The following is a 24,450-nucleotide window of genomic DNA, read 5'->3' as shown; positions in this document are numbered from 1 at the left end:
TCATATAACCATATACACCTACTAGCTAGTTGGTCACATAAATATCTGTATTAGCCTTAAATCAATTAACACCCAAGCGACAGAATAGATAATTAAGAGGCAAAATAGATGATTTTAACGCCCAAGCTAAGTGGTATTCTGAATTCTTAATGGGATTGTGGGTATCGTCTTGACCTCTAGCTTTTCTGAATCTAAAAAAGTTAAAATTTCTCATATACAATCAATTTTGAAGAAAAAAAATAATATGTAACTTATTAAAGTTGACATGTGGAGTCTCCCATGATCATAAAAGATGATTTAGAATCATATTAAGTCTATTAATAAGTCTCTAAATACCCGAGAATGAGTTTAGTTCAACCACATAACCACTTCAGACCTACATTATTATTTTAAAACAACACTCTCAAGAGTTGCTACTAAAAATTCTAATCACCCACTAGACATCTCAAAATCTCATTATTAATGTGCCATATTGTTGTATATATTTTTTTTCAGGGCACTTATGTAGTGTAAAAGCTGAGTGTTTGAGTGTCAAAAACTCAACAATGCCCAACCTGTAGTCAGCTGAAACTTGGTTGCCTCTAGATGAATTCGGCAATTAAAGTCAGCAAAGCTAATAATGATAGAGATGTCATAACTAAAGTTATTAGCTTGCTATATTTCTTATCATGAGATTTTTTTTCCCCACGATATTGGAATTTTCACATTATATATTGTTTAGGTAAATGTAATGTGTCACCCTCCAAGATAATGATATCTTAACCTTGGAGTTTTGTAGAGTTTTATTAACTCATTTAAGTGCAATTTAGCATGCATCTTGATATTTATATTTTTATATAGACTTTCTAGGGAAACCTAAAGATGAAAATTGACATCGACAGAAACAAATGCTTGATTGTCTCAACTTTAAAGCTTATTACTTTGAGAATAAGTGAGTGAAAACTTGGACTTTGAGAAAGGCCATGTGTTTCAAAATAATTGTGATGATAACATCCTTCCTATATATACTCGATCCTATGGGATTCATGTATGTAGGTAATTAAATTGTTAAAAAATAAAGGAAAAATAAAAATTAATAATCTCACATTTGTCATTTCTGCTCCAGATAATCCCACTAATAATCTCACCTTTGACCTTCATCTGCTCAAAACAAGCCTTTTACCTGTTTATGAAATTGGTAACCTAAGATAGAAGGTGACTTGCCAAATATCACCTTCTAAATGGTTTTTTTTTTTACCAAAAAAAAAAAAATAATGTAAAAAGAAAAAATAATAATAATAATAAAAATCAACCCCTTCCTAAACACCTGAAAGTCTAACCACCACGTCAGTGAACAGTTGCCTCCCACTCCCCCTTCATCCAAATTTATATGGTGGTCTCGTGGTCCAGTAAGGGGTAATTCAGGTCAGAAGGGGTGAGGTTTGGTCTTCGCACGGTGTTGGGTTTGCTTGGGTTTTGAGATTCGATGAGGTGTTGGTGTTCGAAGGTGATGAGGTCTGCCGGATTGGGTGAGGTTGGGTGTTGTTTGAAGGTGAGGTAAGGTGGTTCAAGTGGTGGTGTGGTGGTTGTGATGAGGTTATGGTGTAGGTTACGGTGGGTTAATGCCTTAATGGTCATGGTGAACAACCATGGAAGAGGGGGATGTAAGACGGAGGAGAGAGATTAAATTAAAGATCTTTTTATTTTTATTTTTTTTTATACAAAGGTTAAAAAAAATAAAATTAACCTGTTAAGTAAGTTATAGGTAACCCGAAATACCGACTCAAACCCGATTATTAACCGAATAATCTGAACTCGAAAAAATGGTGACCCAAACCTAACTTGACCCGACCTAAAACCAAACCTAGACCCGAGTTGACCCGAGTATGTGAGACCCGAACCCGAACATGAACAGACCTGGAGATGACCCGACCCGAATGTAACCCGTAAATTATTGAGCTGGACCGAACCCGACTTAAACCGAAATTGACCCAAATCCGTTTTAACCCGTCAAAACCCAAATTTAACCCGACTTGTTACTAACCTGACCCGTTCCTAACCTGACCCGAATTTAACCCAACCTGTTACAAACCCGACCCGAAATCTACCCGACTTGAAATTAACCTGACATAAATTCAACCCGACTTGTTATTGACCCGACCCGAATTATACCAGACCTATTACTAACCCAACCAAAAAATTCAACCCGATCTATTACTAACCCGACTCGAAATCAACACGACTTGTTATTGACCCAACCTAAATTGTTGCTAATTAAACCTAATTTCAAATCACCTTAAATGCAATTTAGACCACCTTATTATTTTTTATCAAAGTATTTTGTCTAGGAAGACCAAGTCGGTCCAGACCAGCAAAAGAAAGGAGCATCATCCTCAAATTTAAGAATTAAATATAGTATATATTTATTGTATGGTCAAAGGAGATAATTATCTTCCTAAATTATAGACTATAGTTCCCTAATATATTGTCATTTATATTATAGTCAAAGGAGATAATTAGCTTGATAAAAAATGATAATTATCTATTTATAATTAGTTAAACCCGAATATGACCTGACTTGGAAATGACCCGACCTGATTGTAACCTGCAAATTATTGACTTGAACATAATCAGACTTGAAGCCGAGAATGACCCAACTTGGAAATGACCCAATCTAATTATAACCAGCAAATTATTGAATTGAACCGAACCCGACTTGAACCCGAGACTGACCCGACATGAAAATGACCCGACCTGATTATAACCCGCAAATTATTGACTTGAACCCAACTCAAACCCGAGAATAATGAACCAAACTGATTCTAACCCGAAAATTATTGACTTGAACCGAACCCGACTCAAACACGAGAATTACCCTAACTCGTTTTAACCCGTGAAAATCCGAATTAAACCCGATCTATTGTTCACCCGATCCGAATGTAACCCGACCTATTATTAACCCAACCCAAACCCGATAAAAATTATGAACAACGTGACCCGACTCAAGAATGACCCAACCTAAACCCGACCCGCATAGGTTATGGAATTAATCCGAATTGACCCGATCCGAGTTAGCCCGGCCCACTCTTACCGACCTAAACCCGACCCGTTTACCCAAATTGACAGCTCTACCCGAAACCTCCAAAATTTCTCAAAAAGCGTGGATATTAGCATTCAATTTTGGATTTTTTTTGACTTTTTTCACCCGGAAATAAAAATTGCTGAAATGTTTATCATGATCCCTAATACCCTCCTGGATTCCAATTGGGTGGGTGGAACCATCCTATTTACCTTTAAACGGCTAATTTACCGATTTACAACTTGTACCGATTTAATGAACTCAAGCTTACTACGAACATTTATGAAAACATAAAATGATCATATATGGTTCCAAACGGCATTATATAACACCGAAATATATCCCCTAAAATCTCAAAACTTTTTGACACAGGTCCTTGAAACATCCCAAATTTCTTAAAGAGCATGGATTTCAATTTTTGAATTTTTTGACTTTTTTTCGCCCGGAAATTAAAACTGCCGAAATGTTTACTATTGTACCTTATACCTTCCAGAAGTCTAATTGGGTGGGTGGTACCATCCAATTTGCCTTTAAACAACCAATTTACCGAGTCACAACTTGCGCCGATTTTATTAACTCAAGCCTACCACGAACATTTATAACAACAAATAATGATCATGTATGGTTCCAAGCTGCATTATATTACCCTGAGATATATATCCCCTAAAATTTCAAGACTTTTCGACACTATGCCTCGAAACCTCCAAAATTTCTCAAAAAGTATGGATATTAGTCTTCAATTTTTGAATTTTTTGACTTTTTTTCGCCAAAAAATAAAAATTGCCGAAATGTTTACCATGGCCTCTAATACTCTCTGGGAGTCCAATTGGGTGGGTAGAACCATCTAATTTGTCTTTAAACGGCCAATTTACCGGTTCACAACTTGAACCGATTTCATTAACTCAAGCCTACCACGAACATTTATGACAACATATAATGATCATTTATAGTTCCAAACGACATTATATGATCCCGAGATGTATTCCCTAATATCTCAAGTCTTTTCGACACCAGGGCCCAAAACCATCGAAATTTCTCAAAAAGCGTGGATATTAGCCTTCAATTATAGAATTTTTTGACTTTTTTCATCCGGAAATAAAAATTGTCGAAATATTTACCATGGTCCCTAATACCCTCAAGGACTCCAATTGGGTGGGTGGAACCATCTAATTTGTCTTTAAACGATCAATTTACCGGTTTACAACTTACACCGATTTCATTAATTCAAGCCTACCACAAACATTTATGACATCATATAATGATCATTTATGGTTCCAAACGACATTATATGATCCCGGATGTATTCCCTAATATCTCAAGTCTTTTCGACACCGGGGCCTGAAACCGTCAAAATTTCTCAAAAAGCGTGGATATTAGCCTTCAATTTTGGAATTTTTTTGACTTTTTTTTATCCTGAAATAAAAATTGCCGAAATGTTTACCATGATCACTAATACCCTTTGGGACTCCAATTGGATAGGTGGAACCGTCCAATTTGTCTTTAAACGGTCAATTTACCAGTTTACAACTTGCACCGATTTCATTAACTCAAGCCTACCACGGACATTTATGACAACATATAATGATCATTTATGGTTCCAAACGACATTATATGATCCCTAGATGTATTCCCTAATATCTCAAGTCTTTTCGTCACCGGGGCCTTAAACCGTCGAAATTTCTCAAAAAACGTGGATATTAGCCTTCAATTTTGGAATTTTTTGACTTTTTATAATCCAGAAATAAAAATTGCCGAAATGTTGACCATGGTCCCAAATACCTTCCGGGACTCCAATTGGGTGGGTGGAACCATCAATTTGTCTTTAAACGACCAATTTATCGGTTTACAACTTGCATCGATTTCATTAAATCAAGCCTACCACGAACATTTATGACAACATACAATGATCATTTATGGTTCCAAACGACATTATATGATCCCGAGATGTATTCCCTAATATCTCAACTCTTTTCGACACCGGGGCCCGAAACCGTCTAAATTTCTCAAAAATCGTGGATATTAGCCTTGAATTTTGGAATCTTTTGACTTTTTTTAATCCGAAAATAAAAATTGCCGAAATGTTTACCATGGTCACTAATACCCTCCGGGACTCCAATTGGGTGGGTGGAACCGTCCAATTTGTCTTTAAACGGCCAATTTACAGGTTAACAACTTGCACCGATTTCATTAACTCAAGCCTACCACGAACATTTAAGACAACATATAATGATCATTTATGGTTCCAAACGACATTATATGATCCCAAGATGTATTCCCTAATATCACAAGTCTTTTCGACACCAGGACCTGAAACTGTCGAAATTTCTCAAAAAGCGTGCATATTAGCCTTGATTTTTGGAAACTTTTTTGACTTTTTGTCATCCGGAAATAAAAATTGCCGAAATGTTAACCATGGTCCCTAATACCCTCCGGGACTCCAATTGGGTGGGTGGAACCATCCAATTCGTCTTTAAACAGCCAATTTACCGATTTATAACTAGCACCGATTTCGTTAACTCAAGCCTACCACGAACATTTATTACAACATATAATGATCATTTATGGTTCCAAACGACATTATATGATCCCGAGATATATTCCCTGAGGTCTCAAATCTTTTCGACATTGAGCCCGAAACCGTCGAAATTTTTCAAAAAGCGTGGATATTAGCCTTCAATTTATGAAATTTTTTACTTTTTATATCCGGAAATAAAAATTGCTGAAATATTTACCATGGTCCCTAAAACCCTCCGAGACTCCAATTGGGTGGGTGGAACCATCCAATTTGTCTTTCAACGGCAAATTTACCGGTTTATAACTAGCACCAATTTCATTAACTCAAGCCTGTCACGAACATTTATGACAACATATAATGATCATTTATGGTTTCAAACGACATTATATGATCCTGAGATTTATTCCCTAATCTCTGAAGTCATTTCGACACCGGGGCCCGAAACCGTCTAAGTTTTCTCAAAAAGCGTGAATATTAGCCTTAAATTTTGGAAATTTTTGAACCTTTTTTCATCCGAAAATAAAAATTGCCGAAATGTTTACCATGGTCACTAATACCCTCCGGAACTAAAATTGGGTGGGTGGAATCATCCAATTTGTCTTTAAACGGCCAATTTACCGGTTTACAACTTGCACCGATTTCATTAACTCAAGCCTACCACGAACATTTATGACAACATATAATGATCATTTATGGTTCCAAACAACATTATATGATCCCGAAATGTATTCCCTAATATCACAAGTCTTTTCGACACCAGGACCTGAAACCGTCGAAATTTCTCAAAAAGCGTGTATATTAGCCTTGATTTTTTGAATTTTTTTTGACTTTTTTTCATCCGGAAATAAAAATTGTCGAAATGTTTACCATGGTCCCTAATACCCTCCGGGACTCCAATTGGGTGGGTGCAACCATCCAATTCGTCTTTAAACAGCCAATTTACCGATTTACAACTTGCACCGATTTCGTTAACTCAAGCCTACCATGAACACTTAAGAAAATATATAATGATCATATATGCTTCCAAACTAATTTTTATGACCCCGAGATATATCTCCTAAAATCTCAAGGCTTTTCTACACCGTGCCCTGAAACCTCAAAATTTTCTCAAAAGCGTGGATATTAATTTTCAATTTTGGAATTTTTAAACATATTTTCGCACGGAAATAAAATTAGCCGAAATGTTTACAATAGTCCCTAATTCTCCGAGAGTCCAATTGGGTGGGTTGAGCTATCCAATTTGCCTCTAAACGACCAATTTTTCGGCTTACGACTTGCACCGTTTTCATTAACTCAAGCCTACCACGAACACTTATGACAACAAATAATGATCATATATGGTTCCAAATGACATTATATGACCCCGACATGCATTCTAGAAAATTTAAAGACTTTTCAACACCGGACTCCGAAACCTCCAAAATTACCCAAAAAGTGTGGATATTAAACTTCAATTTTGGAATTTTTTAACTTTTTCGCTCGAAATAAAAATTGACGAAATGTTTACCATAGTCCCTAATACCCTCCGAGAGTTCAATTGGGTGGGTTGAACTATCCAATTTGCCTTTAATCGACCAATTAATCGGCTTACAACTTGCACCGATTTCATTAACTATAGCCTATATACCACAAACACTTATGACCATAAATAATGATCATATATGGTTCCAAATGACATTATATGACCTCGAGATGTATTCCCTAAAATTTAAAGACTTTTCAACACCGGGCGGCTCCGAAATCTCCAAAATTACTCAAAAAGTGTGGATATTCAATTTTGGAATTTTTTTACTTTTTTTGCTCGAAAATAAAAATTGCCGAAATGTTTACCATGGTCCCTAATATCCTCTGTGAGTCCAAATAAGTGGGTTGAACAATCCAATTTACCTTGAAACAACCAATTTACCGATTTACAACTTGCACTGATTTCATTAACTTAAGCCTATCACGAACATTTATGACAACATATAATGATCATATATGGCTCCAAACAGCTTTATATGACCCCAAGATGTTTCCCCTAAAATCTCAATGCTTTTCGACACCGGGCCCCGAAACAATCGAAATTTCTGAAAAAACGTAGATATTAGCCTTCAATTTTGGAATTTTTTTAACCTTTTTTAAACCGAAAATAAAAATTGCTGAAATGTTTATCATGCTCCCTAATACCCTCTGGGAGTCCAATTGGGTGGGTGGAACCATCCAAAATTCCTGTAAACGACCAATTTACTAATTTACAACTTGCACCGATTTCATTAACTCAATCCTAACACGAACATTTATGACAACATATAATGATCATATGTGGTTCCAAATGAAATTATATGACACCGAGATGTATCTCCTAAAATCTCAAGCCTTTTCGACACCAGGTCCTGAAACCTCCATAATTTCTCAAAAAGCATGGATATTATCCTTTCAATTTTGGAATTTTTTTGACTTTTTTTCATCCGGAAATAAAAATTGCCGAAATGTTAACCATGGTTCCTAATATGCTCTGTGAATCCAAATAGGTGGGTTGAACCATCCAATTTGCCTTTAAACAACCAATTTACCGATTTACAACTTGCAATAATTTCATTAACTCAAGCCTACCACGAACATTTATGACAACATATAATGATCATATGTGCTTCCAAATGAAATTATATGACACCGAGATGTATCTCCTAAAATCTCAAGCCTTTTCGACACCAGGTCCTGAAACCTCCATAATTTCTCAAAAAGCATGGATATTATCCTTTCAATTTTGGAATTTTTTTGACTTTTTTTCATCCGGAAATAAAAATTGCCGAAATGTTAACCATGGTTCCTAATATGCTCTGTGAATCCAAATAGGTGGGTTGAACCATCCAATTTGCCTTTAAACAACCAATTTACCGATTTACAACTTGCAATAATTTCATTAACTCAAGCCTACCACGAACATTTATGACAACATATAATGATAATATATGGTTCCAAATGGATTTATATGACCCCGAGATGTTTCCCCTCAAATCTCATTGCTTTTCCACACCAGGCTCCGAAACAATCGAAATTTCTCAAAAAGCGTGGATATTAGTCTTCAATTTTGGAATTTTTGCCTTTTTCGCCCAGAAATAAAATTTGATGTAATGTTTACAATGGTCCCTATACCCTCCGGGGGTCCACCTGGCTAGGTGCAACCATCCTATTTGTCTTTAAACAGCCGAGTTTACCGGTTGCAACTTGCACCGATTTCATTAACTCAAGCCTACAACGAACATTTATGACAACAAATAATAATCATATATGGTTCCAAACGACATTATATGACCCCGAAATGTATTCTCTAAAATTTCAAAACTTTTCAACAACGGGCCCCGAAACCTCCAAAATTTCTCAAAAAGCGTGGATATTAGACTTTTTTTTACTTTTTTTGGAATTTTATAACTTTTTTTCGCCCGGAAATAAAAATTGCCGAAATGTTTACCATGGTCCCTAATATTCTCTGGGAGTCCAACTGGGTGGGTGGAACCATCCAATTTGCCTTTAAACGGCCAATTTACTGATTTAAAACTTGCACCGATTTCATCGATTCAAGCCTACCACGAATATTTATGACAACATTTAGTGACCATATATGGTTCCAAACTACATTATATGACCTCGAGATGTATCCCCTAAAATCTCAAGCCTTTTCGACATTGGGCCCCGAAACCTCCAAAATTTCTCAAAAAGCGATTATATTAGCTTTTAATTTTTGAATTTTTTGACTTTTTTCACCTGGAAATAAAAAGGAAAATTTGTAATTATTAATCCCAACTATTGATTATTATCCCCTAAAATCTCAAGTCTTTTCGACACCGAGCCCTGAAACCTATAAAATTTCTCAAAAAGCGTGGATATTAGCATTCTATTTTGGAATTTTTTGACTTTTTTTCGCCCGAAAAAAAAAATTGCCGAAATGTTTACCATGGTCCCTAATACCCTCCGGGAGGCCAATTGGTGGGTGGAACCATCTAATTTGCCTTTAAACGACCAATTCACCAGTTTACAACTTGCATCGATTTCATTAACTCAAGGCTACCACGGATATCTATGACACCATATAATGATCATATATGGTTCCAAACGGAATTTTATGACCCCCGGATGTATTCCCTAAAATATCAAGATTTTGCGATACCGGGGCCCTGAAACTTCCAAAATTTCTCAAAAAGCGTGGACATTAGCCTTCAATTTTGGAAATTTTTTGACTTTTTTTCGCAAGGAACAAAAATTGCCGAAATTTTTATCATGTTCCCTAATATGGGAGTCCAATTGGTTGGGTGGAACCATCCAATTTGCTTTTAAACGGCCAATTTACCGGTTTACAACTTGCACCGATTAACCGGTTTACAACGGCCAATTTAATTAACTTGCACCGAACCCGACTTGAACCGAAATTTACCCATACCTGTTTTAACCCGTCAAAACGTGAATTTGACCCGATTTGTTACTAACCTGACCTGAATTCAACCCGACCCGTTCCTAACCTGACCCGAATTTAACCCAACCTTTTACAAACCTGACCCGAAATCAACCCGACTTGTTATTGACCAGACCCAAATTAAATCCGACTTGTTATTGACCCAACCCGAATTTTACCAGGCCTATTACTTACCCGATCCAAAAATTCAACCCAATCTGTTACTAACTCGACTCGAAATTAACACGACTTATTATTGACCTGACCTAAATTCAACCCAAATTATTCCTGACCCAATTTCAAATCACCTTAAATGCAATTAAGACTACCTTATTCTTGTTGATCAAAACATTTTGTCTAGGGAGTTCAAGTCGGTCCAGGCCAGCAAAAGAAAGGAGCATCATCCTCAAATTTAAGACTTAAATATAGTATATATTTGTTGTATGGTCAAAGGAGATAATTATTTTCCTAAATTATAGACTATAGTTCCCTAGTATATTGCCATATATATTATAGTCAAAGGAAATAATTAGCTTGATAAAAATGATAATTATCTATTTATAATTAGTTGAACCCGAATATGACCTGACTTGAAAATGACCCGACCTGATTGTAACCTGCAAATTATTGACTTGAACATAACCCGACTTGAATCTGAGAATGACCCGACTTGGAAATGACCCAACCTAATTATAACCCGCAAATTATTTACTTGAACCGAACCCGAGAATGACCCGAAATTATTGAATTGAACCGAACCCGACTCAAACCCGAGAATGACTTGTATAAGATTAGAGGTTCAATTCTCATTGCAAAATGTTGGTTTATTTATCAGCTAAATTTCCTAAAAAAACAGAAAAATTAAAAACTAAAACAGATACTATTAATATATATATATATATACATCATTTGTTTGTATTAACAATTGGATTAATGCAACTCGTATTATCGTATAGATCTAGAAATGCTAATTTTTCGAATTTATTTTAGTCAATTTTGTAGATTAAAACAATAATATTTTTGTCAGCGAGGTAGTAGTCAATTTTGTACATTTAATTATCCATAATTCCATATCATAGGAGAGGGCTGAGATGGAAGATAAATGGGCTAAAGACTTGACCAAGAAGTAAATTGTAGATTATATTGGTCATTTGTTTGACCTCAAATACAATACAAGAGGCTCAAGCACCTGGTTTTATAAAAATTACGTAGACGCGCGTATTATCCTTTCAGATTAATTCATAGATGATTCATTCAGCCCACAGATTTTAAAATGAAGTTTTATGTGCAATATATATACATAATTCTACACGTAAATTTTATACATAAATACACAAATAACTAATTGACTTAAATCCCAAGTTCTCGATCTATACTAAAGAGGTAAAATCATTTACTGGTAAAAGTTTGTGCTTGCTTCAAGTTCAATTCTATAGATAATCCCTCAATAACCCCAAATGGGACGTTGGATCAAGCCCGATGTAAGTTTTTTTTTTTTCCCTTTCAGTATATAGCTTCTTTATAAGTAAATGATGTAAATGGGATTTGATTCATTTAATTTTATAGTTAATCTATTGTATATGTGTATATGTCGCATGATTCATTGATTCTATTTTGTCAATTGTCTTTTTTTTTTTTTTTTTTTTTTAATCAGCTCGATCCCCCCCTCCTAAATTAACTGCTATTTTATACTCTCATTAACTTTAGAGTATTAGTTTTTTTATGTGTATTTTCAAAAGACAAGAATTATATATATATATTTTTTATTATTATTACGTGATTAATTAAATATATTAATGGTCACCATCTTTCACAAAAACATAAAAAGTCAAATATTACAATAATTTTGAGACAAAATGTGCATAAGAAAATTTTAATCAGCAAAATATTCTTATGAACTATAAACAATTTCTGATTAGTACGTAATTACTGCGTACTTTGTATAATTTTACAGGTATATCCACTAATAGCAGCAATGTCATTTGTCACCGGAATGTGCATATTTCAGCTAACAAGGAATGTGCTACTAAACCCTGATGTCAGGTAATTAATTTACAAAATAACCTAAATACTCAGAATAATCCATTTAATAATTTTGATCTAATATTTTTCACCTTATTTTTTAAAATTAGTAACATTATTAATTGGTTACTATTTCATATGATAGAATCAATAAAGCTCATAGAACAACAGCAGTGCTGGAAAACTACGAGGAAGGAGAGAAATATGCAGAGCATGGTTTTCGCAAGTTCTTAAGGACTCGTTCTCCCCAAGTTATGCCGACTATCAACCATTTTTTCTCCGACACTGGAAAAGAATAATTTCACTAGCTATATTGTTTTATTTGATTTTAATGGAGTACAAAGTATTTGAATAAATTGTTTTGTTTCAATGTTGTTAAACTATATATGAGATCGATCATTATATTATTGAGTAGTTTAATTTGATGATAAGAGATTAAGAGGTGAGTAATTCAGTAGTAATTTTTTGGTTTGGAACTGTAGATTGTATTTGTATGAATAATAAATAAAGTAGTAATTAAGGTTACAGAAATGCAAAGTTTATTTGTTCTTGTCTATTATACATTTCAGCAAATCTTGATGGTTAGGAAACTATACTATACTATACTATATTACTAACTATATATATTTCATAAACCTTATAATATTATATCAAATTTCCTAATATATTATCTAGCAAATCATATCATGCATATCTAATAAACCTTATAATATTATATCAAATTTCCTAATATATTATCTAGCAAATCATATCATGCATATCTAATTGACATGGATACGTACTGTATCACAAACGATATTTTCCTAATCAAACCAAGCTAATATTGAAATTCTGAAAATAAAACACTATACAGTAATTTTCTTTTATTTTGTAATGGTAGGAAGCCAAACAAATTTATATAAAAGTCAACCCTTATACATTTTGGTTGCGAAACATGTGTATGTAAAATGTATGTAATGCACCTTTGTAAACAATTTTATGCATGCTTTAATCAAATACTTAGTAGAAACGACACATACATTTGTCTCTAAAATATTGAATCAAAAAGGTTATAAGTACAATGTTATGAACTGTCAAATGATAGTGGATATACTTATCCTCGTGTTAAAGTAATCACTAATCAGTACTTTAATACTTTTGGTATAAGAGGACAAAGTATAAAGCTTAAAGCCTTTAAAGTTGGTGATAAATAATAGTATGGTTTTACTAATTATATAAGAGTGGACTAATCGAATCAATGTTTTTTTACAAGTCAACTTCCACTTATGTACACCAAATTTTCATTGTTGAGCTTATCTCTAATTTCCAATACTCCGCAATATACCTACTTACTAACATAAGGAGTACTTTATAGTTGTTAAGCATAGCCAACGGTGGACCGGTGGTCGGAACTTCAATAATCTATACACCTCCTTTAATTTTTTGTCTCAAAAATATTATCTTAATTGAATCGATCAAGGATTAACTTTTCAACCTATAGTTGACATTGTCATATCTTTGGCTCTTTTCTAATGTGTAGTACAGTGGAACAAGCGAATAGCTCATCTCGTTAAGTTTTTACATACAACCAATTGTACTATGTGCATAAATTAAAGAGTGAAGGATAGCTTAATTGGTTAGATCAGTTTTTCTTCCGATTTCAGGTGATTCTGACATTGATTCTCATCCTGACCCCTGTGACTCTCTATACACCAAAAAAAAAAAACAAAAAAAAAAACTTGTACTATGTGCATAATAATATACACTCTCAACAATAGTTAATTTCTTTGCATGTACTATGTGTATGTTCTCTACAATCAACAGTATAATGGTAACTTGGTAAATAATGGTGGGTTTGAGTTTGATAACCTAATAAAGGATTCTTGTTATCTTAATGAAACGTTGGGATGCCATGTTGATGATTGTAACCTATCTTTTGCATCTCTTGACAACCAATGCAACAACATTCCGAAATAGGCCAAAAATAATTTTCATTGCTATATATTGGACACACTTGACACAATTTTAGATTGTATTGGCAATTTTAGATCGTATTATTATATTAAGGTGAAGAGAACATACCCATAATTATAAACACCATAATTTGGAAATTCAAATTTTGATTGAGCCCTAAAATTTATGTTACTCTGTACAAATAAAAATATGAGAGCTAGTATACTCATTAATGAAATGAAATTTTGACAATTACCACCTTCTGTTATGTCTATTTTAGCAATTACCACCTTCTATTTTTTATTTTGAAAATTACCACCTTCTATTTTCAAAAACATGAAAAGTTACCACCTTCTTGCCCCCCAACTACCACGTGACTTCATTTTGGGCTCATTCTTTCCCTTCCCTCCCTATTTCCCTCACATTTCTCATTGCTATTTGGATTCTCATCTCCCCTTTCACTTTTTTTCCCCCAAACCACCAATAATTGTTCATCAATTTTGATTTGGAGGAGTGAATTGAAGTGTTTTTGATTGTTTGGGGGAAAAAAAGTGAAAGGGGGGATGAGAATCGAGTTAGGAATGAGAAATGTGAGGGAAATAGGGAGGAAAGAGAAAGAATGAGCCTAAAATGACGTCATGTGGTAGTTAGGAGGCAAGAAATTGGTAACTTTTGATGTTTTTGAAAATAGGAGGTGGTAATTTTCAAAATAAAAAATAGAAGGTGGTAATTGCTAAAATAGACATAACAGAAGGTGGTAATTGTCAAAATTTCCTTAATGTAAATAAAATGGATGCATGGAAATGAAGGATTACTGAAATTTTCAAAACATCAATTTTGATTCCATTCCATGAAGAGCCAAAATTTAACAGTCACACCCCATTATACAGCCATAAATGCCGTATTCTCGTTATACTTTTTTGTAACATTAATCTTTATGTAAATCAAAATTTCAAAAAAGGGAAGAAAAAAAACAATCTGTTCATTGTTCCATATCACAACTTTTATCCTTCATTACACACATATAATTCATTAATTCTATTTTCACCCTTTTATTAACCAAACATTATGTCTCTTTATTCATTTCTTCCCTACATTTTCATACTCTTTCTTCAGTCTTCTTTTCTGCTCTCATTTTCTTGCTCCAATTCTGAATGCAAGGTTTGTTTTCAATTCTTTAGCTTATCAAATTACTTTTTTTCATTAAACTTTATTCTAATCATAAGATATCATATTTTTATGCAACAGTTCGTCGTGATTAATGATTTTTTTTTTTTTTTTAAGAATTCAAAGGATTTCAAGGAAGTAGATTTGTGTGGAAAATGTGAAGAAGGGTTCCGCTGCTTTGATTGTGTAGCAGGATTTAAAGGGCCAAGCTGCGTTAGAAGAACCACCACTGATCAATTTAAACTCCTGGTATTACAAAATCTTAATTAATCTCAATTTTAATTTGTTTAACATGTAATTAATTATGTTTACCCGTCTGATTAATGGAAAATTCATTAGACTTATTTAATTAATCCACATGATTATAATGTTGTACTTCGTAATTCAAATTTTGTTTGTCGTCTAACATGGTCACTTGTACCATCTAATTACAATTTTACATGTTTGCACGAGTTCACCGATATAAACTCTACGACTAGTTAGATTTACAGTAACATTCGCAAAAATTAATACTCTGTATTAGATTTATTGGCATTGTATGATGAATTGGGTGAAGATATATGCTAGTAGATTAGTTGATTGAGTTGAATTTGCAAAAAATTAGATTTGCTTGCAGAATAGAATATCTCCCATCCTTATATGTTTCAAAAAAAAAAAAAGCGTGACATAGTTAAGTCATTGTCGAATGAAGTTTCGTCAAGTACTTTAATGTATCAACTGTATGTAGGTAGTTAGTCCCCACCAAATGCACCCATTTTGTAGTCACATGATAAAATTGAGTTTGATACATGAATAAAATTAGCCTACTTTTTCATGAATGTATCTATTTGGGTATGACTCGATGATGATCAACCCTACTTCGTACTTTGTAATCTGTATATAGATAAAGTAATGCTTTGTAACTACATAGTACTTTGTTATTTAGGGGCGAAGGGAGTACTTTTAACTTTGTTTTCGTCGTATGTAGAACAATTCTCTACCTTTCAACAAATATGCATTCTTGACAACACATAACGCGTTTGCTATTGATGGAGAGCCATCTCATACCAAAGTTCCTCGAATCACCTTTTCAAATCAAGAAGATAGAATCACTCAACAACTACAAGTAAGAATTTCTTCATATGGATTTCGCTTAAATGTCTTTAATTTTGATGTAAAATTGTAAAATTGTGGTTATCTTTTTATACTCAACTCTTTGACTAAATAACGCTATTTCATTTCTGTTTATGTTTAGAATGGAGTTCGAGCCTTGATGCTTGATACATATGACTTCAATGGAGATGTATGGTTGTGTCATTCATTTGGAGGAAAATGCTATGATTATACTGCTTTTGTAAGTTAATTTCATATCCAAATTCAAATATTTTTATATAGCTTAACACATTGTCTTAATTCATCATAAAAAAAAAATAAACGGATATAACATGATGTATCTACCTATAATTTAAATAGTTTCACACCTTAAATAGTTTTACTCGTCGCATGCATTAGTTGGTGCATGCACGTTTCTTAGAAAATCTAATCATAAACCATTACTACTACTATTATTATAAATTTCAAATTGATCTCTAATGTTTAGCACAACATAGATCGATTTTTCATTTTAAGAATCAAGCTTTGTGAAGTCTAAGTACATCTATCAGGAACCAGCAATTGATACTTTGAAAGAGATTGAAGCCTTCTTATCTTCCAACCCAACCGAGATTGTGACCTTGATATTGGAAGACTATGTTAAGGCACCCAAGGGGTTAACCAAAGTATTTACAAAGGCAGGGTTAATGAAGTACTGGTTTCCTACTTCAAGGATGCCAAAACAAGGCCTAGATTGGCCATTAGTTAGTGACATGGTAGCGAAAAACCAAAGGCTTCTTGTGTTTACTTCTATGAAATCTAAGGAAGCTAGTGAAGGCATCGCGTATCAATGGAATTATATGGTCGAAAATCAATGTAAACAGCCTCTCTTCCTGTTTATTTTATCGGATTAATGTTCAACTTGATTTTTACTGATTAAAACTGATTTTTACTAGTTCCGGGGTAGTTTTGGTACTGTAAATTTTTTTTTTAATGTGTGGTTAAAATTTTTGTTACAGATGGAGACGGTGGAATGAAAGCAGGAAATTGCACAAACAGGGCAGAATCATCAGCTCTTGATGTTACAACCAAGTCTCTTGTTCTAGTAAACTTTTTCAGGTCTGTGCCCTTGAGAGACCTTTCTTGTGTTGACAATTCCGCGAATTTGATCAAAATGCTTCATACATGCCATGATGTTGCTGGGAATAGATGGGCTAATTTTGTTGCTGTTGATTATTACAAGGTACATACACCCGTAAATTTGTTCTGTAATTTACTCGCTAAAGTTAGTTGTAACTTATAAGTCGCATATTGCACAGAGACTAATAACTTAGTGGCATGTAACATACAACACCGTACTAGATTAGATGATGCTAATAAATATTTCGTATATATATGTGTTTGCAGAGAAGCGAGGGAGGGGGTGCTTTCGATGCCCTAGACACGTTAAATGGAGAGCTGCTTTGTGGGTCTGATAATGTACATGCTTGTAAGGTAAGCAAATACATAAAACAACATGATTATATGAAGTATTATATGAACATACTATATTCTAAGAGCAAATTCCTATTTGGAAAAAAGTATTCGATAATAATTGATAGAGAATTTGAATTTCGTGGTTTTAATGGTGCTACATTGCCTATTGCAGCATGGATAATGACTCTGGATTCTACAATTGTTCGCGATAAAGCTTCATATCATTTGCTAGGCTGCTATGTGATCTAATCTTTGACATCAGTCTCTTGAACAAATTCTTACATTGTAACAAACACAAATTGTGTTATGTAAGCATTTATTGTCATTGGCATCATCAAGCTAGTAAAATATCAAATGTTATTTGATTAAGGGCTATATATAATATGTAGTAGAAATTTTCTCATTGCCAAAAAGGAAAAAAAGGATTGGATTGTTGGATTTAGAACACAATGCATTGCAATTCCAGTAGACAAATAACTGGGCCTGATATAAGTGGTCAGATATTGGGCCAAAGGATTTATTGGGCTTGAAAGAAAAAATAACACCGAGGGATCCAAGCCCCGAAATACACCCCAACTCCTTTTTTTTTTTTTTTTTTTTTTTTTTGCCAACCTTCCTAATTTTAAAATTTGGTGGTCAATGACTCAGTGCAACCCTTTATCATTCTTATGATTTTATCACTTTTTAGAGGAATTAATTAGAGAATGTTACTCTTAATTATAACAATCCTAATTTCGTGTTTTTTAATTATCAATTTTACTTAAGTAAGGCTATTTCATAGCAAGACATTTCGTACTCGTATTATAACTGCAGGTGAGTGAATTTCTAAATTACAGATTATATGACATCTTGCTTGATACGACTAGGGTTTTTTTTTCTAGCTAATCAGTTTGATGCCCCAAAACCACTAGCATAGATAACCGATCATCGTGCATTCATGCATGTGATCCTCAAAAGATGCATTGGTGGTTTCCATTTTCCACCTAGTATTATGATATTAACAAAGCCTATTTATAGGGAGAATATTGCATAATAAGGTTTGATCAGTCAAATTGACTCCATTTAAAGGGGAAAAACAGTGTGAAAATGAGAATTATAAAGATAATACAACATTAAAATTACCAATAGGTGTTTAACACAATAATTATGCTAGGATTACTACCATATACTAGGACTGCAAACAAATAATATTAGCATGTTTCCATTATAAACAAGCATAGGAGTAACATACTGTATATCGTGGTGTATGGGACCCTACTTATATATGGTTTTGAGTCCATGTATATAGTATATGTAGTCAAATAATGCATCGATTTATGTGATTTGAACAAAGTTATAGTCAAATTTGTAATTGCATAGAAGTGTATCTTTGTATATAAAACAAAGCATTGTTTTTCTACTGTGTCATAAAATGGTGGAAGCATGTGAGAAGAGGACCTAACACATGTTAGGACTAGGAATTTATTGAGAATTTTTGTACCCATCAATCCACGTACATGTGTGATCCCTATGAATATTTTTTTTCTTATGCTACTTTGAATTATCTAGATCATAATAATCACTTTTTCAAAAACTTAAATAGCTATTCTAATTAGATTATGTTGATTAATAACAAGTGCTAATTGGTTTGATTGATAACCATACATACAAGCTAAGGGTCTGTTCTAATAGACTGAAATCAGCTGAACTGAACTGAACTGAGCTAAACTAAACTGAAGTGAAATGAATATTTTATAAGAGAAGGAAATTAGGAGCTGAACTGAAATGAGCTGAACTGAATTGAACTGAACTGAACTGAAAATAAACGTAGGAGAACAGGCCCTAAGTCTATATATGTCTTCGTACATAGTCTATAGATGTAATAAGTTCACTTTAAATAAGTGTATAATAAACTTAACTTGTTAAGAAGTGGAGGAAATATATCTCATTGGTAATAATCTAATTATTGTCATATAATTTAAAGATCAAATCACTGTGTTAGGACTTAGGGGTTATGGGGAGTAATATCAAGAGTTATTGTTGCTCTTACTAGTTTTCACAAATTACATTAAATTTACAGAAACAAAATATGAAAAAGAAGGGAAAAAACTTATCAATAAATTTAACCTAAAATCCACAAAAGCAACCTAACACCATTACCCCTTGATAAATACGAGTAACTAATAATAAACAAAAATATTACTCCATTAGCCAATGAAAATTGATGACATAGCATAAGTTTGGAAAAGTGTTAGCACCTAGATTATTAGTAGTAGTTAGTAGCTTACTAAATCAAGGTGGACTTTCCTTCCTTGTTGAACTAAAGCTAAGCTACTTATATTAATCTTATATTAATAAATTAGTACACTAATACATAATATGGACCAATAAAATGTTAATAAATATGGTTAAAGGATCTAAGAATATAGTTAAGAATAAGTTAGATTACTTTTACATAGCAACACATGGCTGCAGGATATTGCATTGCATTTCATTGGTATAATGGGCTTCACGTTATTGGAAGATGCATTTTAGAATTAGTATTATAAAGTAATTAGTATTATAAATTAACATAAAGCGTCCAATCATTGTTAATCTCAACCTCTCATAGGTCAATTAGTGATCTCATTAACAGCTTTTTATGAAATAATTAACTTTATTAATTAGATTAATGGATTCTCTGGTACAGGAAACAAGTAGGAAGAAGCATGACTATTATGTCATTTGTGTATGTCTTTTTACACTTAATTATGTGTTGACGTGTAGAGAGATTAGTGAGATAATATATATTTAGGTTAAGCTAATTAAGATTAGTGGATATGACTGTGTCAACCTTTTCAATGGGAAAGAAAATAGTACTGTAATCTACTAAAGAGTTAATTATCACATGGAAGTTCAGTAAATTAGGTATTAGATTTAAAGGCCTAGTCATACACTTATACCCCAAGTTAATGGGGAGAATTATTATGTAATAATGGAAAGGGAGGTAGCTTAATCAATTAGCTTGGAGTAAATTAAAGTTTGCAATCAAATGAATCGAGTTGAGTCGATTTGTCAATTTTATAAAATTGTTGTGCAATCATAATGTCAATTTCAATAAACTTGATTTATGCGTGTTAATTGTACTTGTATAAAATAATTTTAACTTATCTATCTTGTATTTTTAAAGACATCATAATACTGAAATATAGCAATGTTGCTTCGGGGTAGATACATACATTTGAATTTATAATATATTCATGAGCAAAATGTAAAACTTTAATCATATTAGCTAACTTATCTTATCATGTTAAACGAGCTAGTTACATCGTATATGCATCCTTTGACTACATATGATAGGCCGAAAGCTCATGGCCAGTGTACCTTTTGACTATAAGGGAGCTTCACCCTTCAGGTAATCTTTAATCGATTTGATCATATATATTATATTATACGATAGCAATCGTCGGCTACATTATCATATTAAACATAGCTTAATTACATTCTTAATTAATTACAATTAAATGATAGTGGGAAAGCTTCTACCAACATACACAATTACACATTCAACTCACTGAATTATGTGGGCATTATTAGGTGTAAAAATAAAAATTCAGTGAGCTAATCAATATTGAAAATTATAAAATTGAAATCTTTTGGGATACCAATAAAATCAGGATTGATTATTACCATCATTTAAGCAGATTCCAAAAATATTATGTAGGTCCATATTTAGTTAACAATAAATAAAAGGTAAGAATTGAGAAAATAAGAATTGGACAAAATTCTGAGCATGCAGTGACAGGATAGCTAAGGAGGACCATTGAAGATGAAATGTACATGCATCTGTACTCTTGTTCGATGAAACCAGCAAAAAAGGATTAATGAAAAGCTGTTATTATGTAGGACGATAAGAGACCAAGTTCCAAGAGTCTAGTTCTCATCCAACTTCATTAGACAGTTGTTCTCTTGAGATTGACTCGTTCGGTTAGACGGTAATAAATTGTGGTAATGGAATCGAAGTTAGAGTGTAATTTTGTTGTAAGAGTCTTGTGTTAATGTCTATGATAGTACCATTAGATACCATAATATAGGTGTATAGCATATGTATATAGCATAGGTTGCTAGATAGATGTTTGTCTAACCACAATTTATTTTTATTGCTAATATGTACGTTTTGCTAATTGGGTGTTAATGAGCTAAGCCGAGACAGAGTTTTAAATTTCTTCTTGCCTGACTCGTGACACTTGTATTCCATAACCTTGAATCAACTCTTGAGCTTTTCACACTTGAAAATTTCATGATGTTAACAGGTCTTATTCTTTTGAGCTTCTAGGCAGAGTATAGCAGATTTCAACAGAACAAAGTAGATACCAGCAGAGCAGATTGAGTCAGCAAAGCAGGGCTCAGTAGAGCATATCTAAAGAATAGGGTCTTATACTTTCACCACGCATTACAGTTTCGCATTGGTAGTTCCTAAGACTAAGAGTTTTATACCAATACGATTCAAATCTTTATCATTCATGTCAAATTCGAGTTCTTAATTTGATAATAAAATCAGTAATACAAAATATTTCGAACATGATGTCCACAAGCTAATTATGCTCGTATAGTAGTAGCTAGTTGTTATAGTTAAGTGATTAAAGTAAATTATTCATGACATAGATTTTTATTTTTTATTTTTTTTAAAAAAAAAGTGAATAAAGTAAATTATTCATGACATAGATTTGAAAAAAAAGGGCTATTAATTAATTAATTATAGGTTGGATAAGCTATCTTTTTCCAACATTTAATTCAAAATTTTACTAGACTAGCTACTCATTAATCACTCTACATGCATTTTATTTGTCTAGTAAAAGTTGATAGGTACACAATAAAATGTTATTGCATTAAGATTTATTCTGTTCCAAAATTAACTTCATACATAATGTACAAGTTTGCTACATGCTCTTAAAAATTATGGGCCGCCAAAATAGTCGATCATTGAAGAAAAGCTTGTACAATAAACATTTATGTATTTATTTATTTGTGTACAGTATTTACCTTCTTTTTTTTTTTTTTTTTGGAAAAAACATTCATCACATTATCAAACAAAGATATAGAATCAACATCATATACAGTTATAGACAATAAATCATCTGTAAAGGTATGTAAGATGATGAACACGCCCAACTTTAGTGGATCTTTGGATGAAATTATTTAAATTATAATATTAAATTAAATCAAATACAATGTATGACAGTATGAGAAGAGATAATTGGTCCACTTGTTTGTTCTCTTGAAAAATCCCTCGTATCACCATCAAACTTTAATTCCTGAAGATTATATATTAGCAATATTGTTGTAGGATATGCATGCAACCAAGATTTCGTTCTAAATTAATAGTCACATATACTAAGTGAGCATACACATACCTTTGAAATGTTTTGAGAAAATATCGTTCTTTCATCATGTAATTTTATAATCATATGTTGTAGTGGAAAACAAATCAGTACATAGTTTATTAATGGTAATATGGTAGTGTTTTTAGAAGGCGTCTTTCTATTCTTTTGTTGGTTATTTTTTTTTTCTTATAGTTTTGTCATATTATAATTGATGGAGACATAAACAAAGTTTGTAGTAAATTGAATCACGTAATAAGTAACTCATCCTTATGTATGAATGTGTGATGATAGTATCATGCACTAAAAGATATTAATGATACAGTTAGAGTTATATTTTGACATATATGAAAATGAAGTACCTAAAAGATATACATAAAACTACATCTCACTGTTTATTTTTTAAAAAAAATTTAAATAGTGTAAAAATTGGAGACCATTTGGTTTGTTTAATACTAGTATTTTATTTTTAGGTTAGATAGAGTGTACAGGTAGTCCGTAATAGATTTCAAATGAAAGAAAAGGAGACGGTGTATAAATTGGCCATAGTCCATAGAAACATAACTATAAGTAATGTTTACAAAAAAATAAAAAAAAATGCAAATTAAATGAATAATATGAAACAGACTAAAATAGAAAGTGAGTAGAACTGTAAAGAACACGAGGAGTATTAATGTATTATTAATTGTTGTTAGTTGTCGTTGTTCAGGGTATTAAAGCAGAGTAGCAGCCCTACGTGCGTGGGAATGAAAGCAATTTGTTAGAGAATAGAATATATACATACGTGACAAGGAATGAAAGCAACTTTAGCTTCGTTTCGGACAAATTAGCTAGGCAATCTAAAGAACATCAAGGGTATAATCTAAGTATTTGTTAAATTATTATGATAACTCCTCACTAATTGACGAACTATATAAAAATGTTGGTAATAATGTTAACATAAATTTTGTACTACTTTAAAAAAGTATTGATAATGGCCATGTTAGAATGTTAAATTCGTTCTTATTAATTTTCTCTTAAAAGAAATAAATAAAATAAACAATAAAAAACATTCTCATGAATTTCTACTTATTTTCTCACTTCAAATTTTTTACTACTGTTGTAGTTTGATCACTGCTAATGACAATATGATATCTAATTTGTGAATGTATATATCCAACAGTAAGAAATTGTTGTTACACGTTATGCATATATGTACACATTTGAGGTATTTCATGCAAAAGAAAAAGAAAAACAAATGACCATTGTATTTGTATATATACATAAAGGAATTTATAACGTCAATACATTTAAGATGAAAAAACACTTAATTCACTTGGATATACATACAAATTTTCCAAATATTTAATCTTAGTGTTCGTACGCTTTTTTAAGAGCAACTTTGGTCCATTTTTATGTATCTTGAAAAGCTAACACGACGTGTTGAACTAACTATCTA

General features: G+C 32.6%; 2 protein-coding genes across 2 annotated transcripts; both read left to right on the top strand.

Annotated features, from left to right (window-relative positions):
- Positions 1–11,329: 11,329 nt before the first annotated feature.
- On the top strand, positions 11,330–12,397 carry LOC145556523 (uncharacterized). Its single transcript, XM_081618183.1, has 3 exons — positions 11,330–11,486; positions 11,960–12,048; positions 12,173–12,397. The coding sequence occupies exons 1-3, from the start codon at positions 11,463–11,465 to the stop codon at positions 12,324–12,326; spliced, it is 267 nt and encodes an 88-aa protein (XP_081474309.1). The 5' UTR covers positions 11,330–11,462; the 3' UTR covers positions 12,327–12,397.
- A 2,575-nt stretch (positions 12,398–14,972) lies between these two features.
- Positions 14,973–18,009, top strand: LOC145556522 (PI-PLC X domain-containing protein At5g67130-like). The gene is made up of 8 exons (XM_081618182.1): positions 14,973–15,120; positions 15,244–15,375; positions 16,094–16,231; positions 16,361–16,459; positions 16,770–17,073; positions 17,217–17,440; positions 17,605–17,691; positions 17,846–18,009. Exons 1-8 carry the CDS (start codon positions 15,028–15,030, stop codon positions 17,852–17,854), a joined length of 1,086 nt encoding a protein of 361 aa, XP_081474308.1. The 5' UTR covers positions 14,973–15,027; the 3' UTR covers positions 17,855–18,009.
- Positions 18,010–24,450: the final 6,441 nt, after the last annotated feature.

Source organism: Chenopodium album, chromosome 8 (genome assembly GCF_948465745.1).
Source record: "Chenopodium album chromosome 8, dcCheAlbu1.1, whole genome shotgun sequence".
In the NCBI taxonomy this organism is placed as follows: domain Eukaryota; kingdom Viridiplantae; phylum Streptophyta; class Magnoliopsida; order Caryophyllales; family Amaranthaceae; genus Chenopodium; species Chenopodium album.
Note: the sequence above shows the minus strand (reverse complement) of the source record. Positions and strands in the feature narration are given on the sequence as shown.